An 8,948-nucleotide genomic window follows, 5' to 3' on the forward strand; every position below is an offset into this window, starting at 1 on the left:
CACATCAAGGGTCACAGAGGTCCACCTTGCCTGTGACTGACTGTTATATAATACAGTCAAATATATTGTATGTAATCCGTCCATTATGTATATTTACCATGTGAGGGCTGGACAGGTCGTCAGCTTATCACAGAGCTGACACATATAGACAGACAAACATTCACACTCACATTCGTACCTACGGACAGTTTAGATGAGCCTGACCTGCATGCTTTAGGACTGTAGGAGGAAACTTACGCAGACACATGGGAACTTCATTCCTGCTGTGAGGCGGCAGTGCCCGAAAATAAATGCTGCAGATTGTGACATTGTAACAAATTATAAAAAGTCACGCCATTTTTTTCTGTAATTCAACTCCTTCATTGACATTTCTTGCATTACACCACAGAAAAAATGAGATTTGATCCAGAAATGATATGACAAACATCAGTTCCATTTCATGTGGGAATGCTGCTTTTTGTTAAATCCAGCTCAACGTCAGAGAAAGCGGGATTAGTGCTGCCAAACTTCTTCTCTCTGTCTCTTGTCAGGTCAAGCTTTCCCGTTCGCCTCATGACCTCAAAAGGGAAGAGCACAAAGCAGAGAGTCAGCAGCTGTTATTAGTCAACAGCATTTGATGTTGTTTCACTGCTGCAGCACTTACTTTGTCTTTGAAAAACTTGAATAGGTGATAGAGAGTCGTGTCTTCTTTCAGTAATGTGAGCCTCGATTCAACCTTTAGCTTCCAGCCTCCTGAAATGCACAGTAAGAACCCAAAAGAGCTCATCAACAACCTTGAAGCTCATTACAAAACAGTAAGACGGCCAGATATGATTTTCACGTACTTTCAAGTACTTTATTCATAAAAATGCCAATTATGCGAGTTATTCACACTACCTGTAAACAGGCTGACTAATAGTCCCACAATGATAGCTATTATGGTTCCAATAGGACTGAAGTAAAGGTAGGACAGAGAGTACCAGTTATCTGCCAGCAGAGGCCTGGAGGTGGAAGAAAGTAGTGCACAAGGAGTGAGATCTTGCAAATACAGACCAAACTGTGACATCAGCATTTTTCCTAATGAATGTTTTGTATAATTGGATTCTCCAGCAGAGACACAATGTTCTTATGCTGCCATTTTTCATCTTCATAGGTAGGCATTACCTTTAGCTCAGCTGAGGATACTAAATGTGGCAAATAATATCAAAGCAATAATCAATCACAGCCAGTTACACACTTACTTGCCATCAATGTGGTGTACCGGGGCTGTGGTGATGGAGGTCGGCTGTGATGGCAGAGCAGTGGAGGTCCAGTTGAGGGTAGAGGTGAAGTTACAGCCCTCAGTGGTCAGTGACAGAGGTCGGCTCATCTCAGAGGGGGGAGGGTATACCTGGGCTCCGATGCCCACCCACAGAGACAAGACCAACCCTGACACAAGACCTGACAAAGCTCCCTGGAAGACAGTTCATTTACAATGCTGGATTAATGTCCTTTTTTAATGTAAGTGTGGGTTACGGGAGTCACAATAACAACAAAAAACTGCAGTGAAATGAGGACAGACTTACTTTGGAGTTGGCAAATGGACAGAGAATACCCAACGTAAACAGGCCAAGTAAAGGACCTCCAATGATCCCAAATATGCTGATGGCTGCCTGTATAAAGAAGCACACATCAAGTATGTTGCAGGGCTCATTCCTATAATAAATCATAAACCCCAGGCGAAGTCTCTTGCTAAAGCCTACAAAACGCAGTATAATTAACAATGACATACATCCTTCAGTATTTTTGTCTTTGTTTAACCAGAGACTATGGAGCTACAGATCCACTCTACCTGCAAGATCCCTCCCATGAGTGAAGCCAGTCCAGCCATTCCAATGCATAAAACCCCATATACGAGACCTGCAAACAACATTGGGGAAGAATTTTAATGCTTAATTGCCACCTTATGGAGCTTGTGTTCAACAGACAGCTCATTCAGCTGAAATACTGCACATGAGGACAATCCACTCACTCAGTCCTTTTGAGGTCCAGGACAGGTGTTTCTCAGACATGGTAGTGTACGGTTTGATCAGGTCCTCTACCGTCACTGCAGCCAGTGCATTGATGCTGGAAGACACTGTGCTGGGGTTGACATGACACCAAAATCAAAAATGGCTGTAAACAATACGCAGTAAACATTTTAAATCTACAATGTGTGAGTTGGATCTTTTGAGTGAAATAACTTTATATAAACCTTAGAGATCCACTATAGGCAGCTGCAACAAACAGTCCAGGAAGGCCAGGATAGTCCCCCAAGATGTCCATCACCAAATATGGCATCAACTACAGAGGAAGGGTGACACTGGATTAACACAATTGTCGAGACATTGATCACTATAACTCTAAGCTATGCTGTGCCTCTCTCCATCGTACCTGATCAGGAGCAGAAACCTGCCCAGCGGTCCACGGGTCACAGTTCTTATAGACGGAGAAGAGGCACATTCCTGCAAACACTGAGCACAGCAGGACGGACAACAGGCCAAACAGGTTGATGAACAGAGATCTGGAAAAAGGAAGAAACACGCATAGAGTAGCAGAGCACATGGACAAAAACACCAGAAAGCTGTAAATAGACCAACAAATATGTACTAACAAAGAATCAAAGGAGCTAATATTGCCAACATTTATATCACATGTCTCAGTAAATGTCTCTCTTGGTACAATAGGACTCACAGTTTGGCATGAGTGATGCTCTTGCAGGAGATGTATCTCTGAACCTGGGCCTGGTTGATTCCATAGATACTGACCCAGACAAATGTCCCTCCAACGGTTACTGTCCAAAAAGTGTGTCTCCTCAGGGGGTTTGTGTCAAAGCTAGCAAAACAGAGAAGGAGGGCAATTTTCAGTTTCAGTGAAAACTTGAATTTAAAAGTGTTGTTGCCAGAAATTACTCATCAGTCCAGTTACATTTCCAGTTCGGGGGCTTGTTCCTCCAGCAAACACCATTCACAAAGATGTGTTCCTCTAAATAACCTGAAGGCAAGGCTGAGCCTACGCCTCCTTCTCAAATAAGATGGTCTAGCCCTACAGAGACCAAACTCATGGTGATTAAACCTTTTCAGCACCACGGAGAGAGACAGACAGAACAAAGGGTTTGAGTGTTTCAGTACCACCAGCAGATTGTTTCTCCAAGATAGAAGGATAGTACTTTTAGAAAATACTCTGTACTATTACGATGCATCAACATGTTTACATCTGCACCCACGAAGGCCTGTTGCGGTAGCTCTGTCATGTGCTGCTCCTGTAGCTCTATCTGAAGAGTGTTTAATGTCTTCCCACTGTTAAATAGAGCCATTCAACTCTGACACATACTCACTCCCAAAAGTTGAGTCTCCCTCCTTGTTGTGAATCTGAGATGATGGGGAAGATTCCGCCTTGTAAGACCACAGACCTGATGATGACAGACAGGAAGCCTGCGAGCATGACACCAAGCTGGAGGGGAAAGATAGCAGTGGCTCTAATTTCACCAGTTTGTTGCATTTAAACTATTGTATGTTGGTAACATATTAAGTATGAAGTGATGGTGTTTTAATGGAATTTAGCTAATATTTGATGACTTTTCCATTTTTTGTATAAGTGGAGATCAGTCCCTGGCTGTGGTGGCCTACAGCTGTATTGTCACTGGCAAACTAAAAGGTATGACACATGCACAGTAATCGCTGACTTGGTCAGTCAGTTTAACTCCCTGACAAATCTTATGGATTAGTACCAGTAACACCACAGCAACCACTTGTTATGTTGTTTTCCATGCAGAAGCCTACCTGAAACACATCTGTCCACACCACCGCCTTCAGACCACCCTGTAACAGCGAGGACCACAAACAGGTGTTGTGTCAACTGTACATTAAAATCCATAAAGAATCTGGAGAAAACACTCCAGTTTTTCCAGATAGTTTTCATTTTGTGCGCAGCAGAACTCAGTTGAACAGATTTTGTTACATACCATTGTGCAGTAAAAGGTGCAGACCACGCCTGTGGAAATAACTGCACCCCACAGGTCCATACCAGTTACTGCAGAGAGAGGGAGGGTTTCAGACATTCTCAACTAAGCAAGACCAAGCAGCCTTAAGTGCCCTCATGCAGGAATGTTTCGTGAATCTGATTGCTGTGGACTGAAACTGATATACCTTGGTTTAAAGCGAGAGCTGGGGCGTAAATGACGATTCCAGTGTAGAGGATCTGTGACAGACAGAGAGAAATAATACAGACATATAAATGACCCTCAGGTGTTAGATTTGCTGTTTTACCCTCAGAGGTCAAAGCCCTGTCATTATGTGTTGACTGGCTTCTTACTCACTGTCTGAACAATGAAGAGCACGGTTCCCAGCAGACGGGTTGCTCTGCTGAAACGCAGCTCCAGGTACTTAGCAGAGACACAGATAGAAAAGAACACACAAAATAACAAGGTCAGTGTCAGAAAGGTGCTAAAATTCAATCACATCAGTCCTTTAAACTACACATTAGCCTGCAGCCCTGCACACCCTTCACAACCCAACTTCAGCTGATGTAGAGCCATGCCAACAGACAGTCTCACTCTGTTTGAAGAAGAAATGCAGATAGTAGAGCAGCAGCTCTGACACATTCTTCCCAAACCTAAACCACATTAGCTTCACTTGAACATACCTTTTGGAGCAGAGCCATATCAGCCTCACACTAGGCCAAGGACGTGCTCTTTAGTGTTTCACTGTCATTTTTAACCACTCTTTTATATTTGCACAGCAAGACAACAGCAGTCAAATATCTGGCTTTATTTTACGGGTAAACACAAAACATTCGACGTGTTTCCTGGCTGTGTGAATAGAACGGAGCAGAATAACCCCACAAGCGCTGATGTTAAAACCAAATCACACTCACCTCATACGTGCTGGTGATGGCCAGCCTGTAAAAGACTGGGAGAAAGATCTCAGATGTGACCACCATCGTCATTACATAGGACAGACCATAAAATCCGATACTGGCTCCGTAGCGGTATACCTATGATTTTGGGAGAAGCAGAATAAAGTTTTCTTTTTTTTGTCCTATTCACAATTTGCAATAATGTTTAATTACTTAGAAATCCATGATCCATGAGTTCCCTTAATAATTGCATTGGTGTGATGAATAACTCTGCATTACAGTTTATGTCCCATGCATGTCTCATTATCTCTACCATAATGTCTCTGACATTCCACTGAACTAAACTGGGTGATGCATCTCACCCCACTAAAAAACAGTTTTCTTGCATTAAAAAAGTGCAGACTGAAGACGACACAAAGGGACTTTTCAGGAGAGACCATTGGGAATCTGTTATAGCCTTACCTCGGCTGGGTTGGACAGCACCGTGATGGCTGACATGAAGCTGGCGGTCAGGGACAGGGAGACAGGCAAGGCCGTCAGTCTTCGCCCCCCCATTAGGAAGTCCCCCGAGCTTCGCTGGCCCCTGTCCGCCCAGGCGTAGTAGACCCCGACGGCAGCAGACACCACCAGCATGAGAGCAAACACCACATAGTCTGCCACCACAAAGGAGCCAGCCTCCTGAGAGTCCCCTGACATTTTGGTGCAAGTCAGACCAAAACTAAAATCAAACTATTCAGAAGGTTATTCAAACTGTTGGACAAATAGGCAGTCCTCTTATGAATGAATGGAAGTCCTGATACGTCACCTTCTCACTCAACACTGAGCCCGAGAGCAGACCGAAACCTTTTATACGCGCACGCGCGTGTGTGTGTGTGTGTGTGTGTGTGTGTGCGTGCGTGTGAAAGAGAAAAAGAGAGAGAGAGCATTCCAGGCAGGTACATGTGAAGTCAACAGGCGAGGAGAATGAATTGTTCACCTGACCACAGGAGAAAAGCTATCATCAGTCCAGACCTTCAAACACACACACACACACACACACACAAAATACTATACTCTGTTAAATACTGACCCTATCAATACATTTACTAATTTCACAAAAGCCAAGGAACACTGGAGACACTTTATGAATGTGTTCCATATGTTTTGTCCTGAAGAAAAGAAGAACTTTGTCTGGATGATAATTTGTCTGGTGTGATAAAACGTTTTGTGGATTGAATTTATTGTTAAATTGGTACAAGTTGTTCACCCTTGGCCTACAAGCACTCCCATGCCAATTTCCTCCATATTTGTGATATCAGCTCCCAATCTGTGACCAGTTTAAATGTTTCCATGAACCCCTTTTAAGAGTCCCTATCTTTCACGTGCACAGTATCTTTGCAAAATACACACTTTTTATATTTACTTTTACACTTACAAAAAAAGAGTGATTCCAGACGATATGAATGAAGATAAAACTATCAAAAGAAATAAATGAAGGAACAGCTGAAACAAGCCAGGTTCTCGCATCCCTGCACACATTTCTACTTGCTGACTTGCAAATTTGAGTTTATTTGCTGTTACTTTCTTTCTTTTTTATCTGTCGAGCACAATTCTCCCTGTACTGTTGGTGTTATTCACTGCTTCTGAAATGCGTGTAGGAGGCACTGATAAGGTGCACAGATCTCGGAAATTGAAACAATTTAGCAAAGCAGGTAGAGAGGGGAGGCAGCACTTGAGTAAACTGTGGTTTTATTAAAAATTTAGTGAATGGGGGAAAATGTGTGAGATGTGAGACTGGATTTTAGGGATTTAGAAGCCATTTTATATATAGCTGCAGATGGGCAGAAATCCTATTGAACAATTTGCCTTTTCTACAGACCTGGCCTGTTTTAGCCCTTCACTTTTTGCTGGATGGGTGTGTTACTTACCGTAAAGATTGAGGAAAAACACCCACCAGCCTGCTGTGTTGCAATAAAAATGTATTAACTTGAACATCTTGGATCAAACTGACCCTGCTGAACACCAGATAAAAGGACATAAATCTGTAAGGGAGGTTAGGGTTATGTGTACTCAGAGAAAATATGTTACAGCACATTCTCTTCACAAAATAAACCAAGGACATGGAGTTTCATAATGATGAACAAGTATTAATGAGCATAGTTCTTGCAATAAAAATTCTAAAGTGGAACAACACATAAGGGTTAAATAAGTCAAGCTATCTTAGAAAATTAATAAATCATTACATCATCATTGACTAATGATTACCATTGATGGTTGAAATTAAACACTGTCATATTTTGTGGTAAAGGACGATGGACTCACCTTGAGCAGGGTAAGATGTGAGTGACCTTTATCCAGGTGGGTGGAAATTCATTTCAGAACAGGTGAAAAGCTGAAATTCAGCCTGATGTGTTAGTGGTTTCAACTTTCGACATGATAGATGTATTATAGACAGCCCTCACTCAAAAAAGATAGAGAAAATATTTATGATGATATTGCACATTTTCAATATATTGCACCCAATTCTTTATGTAAAGAATAAAGTGTATCCCTGAGTTTCCACTGATGGTTCATTCTACCTTAAACAGCTCAAAACCCTCAAAGAATTGCAACAGTTTGGGTTTTAGTGGGGTGTTTTAATGTCCCCATTGGTGTTTTGTTCTCACAAGAATGCAACTGTGAGGCATGACACTTTTAACCTCAGATGGTCAGATGTGAGCATGTTGAATATCAGCACAAAATACTGCGAGCTTTCATCCAAATACATAAGTGTTTTAAAAATGTATTTGCATCATTTTGTGGTCAATTTGTCTGACATTGAGTCCTAAAATCCTTTTCCCTTGAGGTGTAAGGCCTAGTATATACTTACTTCTTATTTACTAACTAATTACTGATATTTATTTTCTGACATTTTAGCACACTTCTTTGTCTGTTCTCCCACGGTGACAAATGTGTAAATTACTGTGATATCAAAACAGGCCAAATCTATCTATCAAAGAGTAGCCTTTAATAGTCGGACATTTTGACATGTCATAGAATGAAAAGCATGTGTTACTAATAACATTAAGGAAAGTGTCCCATTACAGCAGGGGCCAGTTGCAGTCTTTGACTTAAATATAACTCTCAGGAAGTCTCTCAAGTCAGACTTGCTATAGACACTTAAATTGACCTGTTTCATATGAGCTTTCTTAAGAGTGACTAATGTGAGTCTGACTTGCGCAAGGCATTATGGGTGAAATAAGACACAGAAGAGGAGAAAATGGCGGTTACAACAGCGACACTCAGCGGCGGAAGATCGACACATTATACACCTGCTGAAACTGCTGGAGGAATACAAAGCTGACAAAAGTGTGTTATTTGGCAGTTTTAATCAACTTGAAATTTGAAGCGACACCAAGTATGGGAGAAAATAACTGAAAAGGTAAACAGCATAAATCCAACTGCCTTTGTGTCTTCTAACTGACGTTCTAACAGATTGTTGCCATAGCAACAAAACTCTCACCTCAGGCTTAGCCAGGGTGGCTCAAATTAAGTCAGTCTTAATATGTACACAAGATGATTGTTGGTTTAACTTTGTTAAAATTACGAGTGGTTCAGGTAACTTTTACTAGCCAAGTCTGTCAAATGAATGACAAGACATGGACATGACAGAAGCTAGCTTGAAATGGTGCAGAACTTACTGGTAGTCAAACTAATCTTGTCTTTATTACATAGTCATAGCTATAGGTAGCTAGGTAGTGAAATATTGCCAATATATATAAAATATACATATCAAATGTATTTTTACCTTATCAAAACTTGGTGTGGTTTTCTCGCTTAGCTCTATGCTCCAAAACAAATATAAACGAAGCGGGAAGCGGAGAGGCGGGGACCCTCAAACGAAGGCGGAAGTGAAGGCAGAACTTCTTTGTCGCCTCTTCGCTTCTCTTCGCCCACCACGCGGAGTAAAAACAAACTCCCATAATGCTTTGTTCAACATGGCTGCGCCCTGGTGTCGGCGTGTGTGTAAACAGTTGTAGCCCGGAGAAGAAATAAATTGTAGTTTTCATGAAGCTTTCAAACCGCACGGCGACATTTGGAACACGTTTAATCTCATATCAAGCAACAAGGCAAAG

At 41.8% G+C, this 8,948-nt stretch overlaps 1 protein-coding gene across 1 annotated transcript; it reads right to left on the reverse strand.

Moving 5' to 3' along the window:
- Positions 1 to 360: 360 nt before the first annotated feature.
- On the reverse strand, positions 361 to 5,550 carry LOC139304749 (sodium-coupled monocarboxylate transporter 1-like). Its single transcript, XM_070928605.1, has 17 exons — positions 5,317 to 5,550; positions 4,873 to 4,992; positions 4,316 to 4,381; positions 4,146 to 4,197; positions 3,962 to 4,029; positions 3,780 to 3,818; positions 3,335 to 3,450; positions 2,692 to 2,832; positions 2,392 to 2,521; positions 2,213 to 2,301; positions 1,991 to 2,100; positions 1,811 to 1,878; positions 1,545 to 1,631; positions 1,221 to 1,432; positions 877 to 980; positions 644 to 732; positions 361 to 557 (listed from the first exon to the last, which is right to left on the reverse strand). The coding sequence occupies exons 1-17, from the start codon at positions 5,548 to 5,550 to the stop codon at positions 438 to 440; spliced, it is 1,845 nt and encodes a 614-aa protein (XP_070784706.1). The 3' UTR covers positions 361 to 437.
- Between the last annotated feature and the right edge of the window lie 3,398 nt (positions 5,551 to 8,948).

Source organism: Enoplosus armatus, chromosome 22, assembly GCF_043641665.1.
Source record: "Enoplosus armatus isolate fEnoArm2 chromosome 22, fEnoArm2.hap1, whole genome shotgun sequence".
Taxonomy (NCBI): domain Eukaryota; kingdom Metazoa; phylum Chordata; class Actinopteri; order Centrarchiformes; family Enoplosidae; genus Enoplosus; species Enoplosus armatus.

Bases quoted from the DNA above. Each gene is read 5' to 3' on its own strand.
- LOC139304749 (XM_070928605.1), bottom strand. From the start codon at position 5,550: ATGTCAGGGGACTCTCAGGAGGCTGGCTCCTTTGTGGTGGCAGACTAT. The intron at 3,451-3,779 runs GTAGGCTTCTGC...TTTCCCCTCCAG, and splicing joins TGTGGACAGATGTGTTTCAG to CTTGGTGTCATGCTCGCAGG. The intron at 2,101-2,212 runs GTTTATATAAAG...TGTCAACCCCAG, and splicing joins GCCTATAGTGGATCTCTAAG to CACAGTGTCTTCCAGCATCA.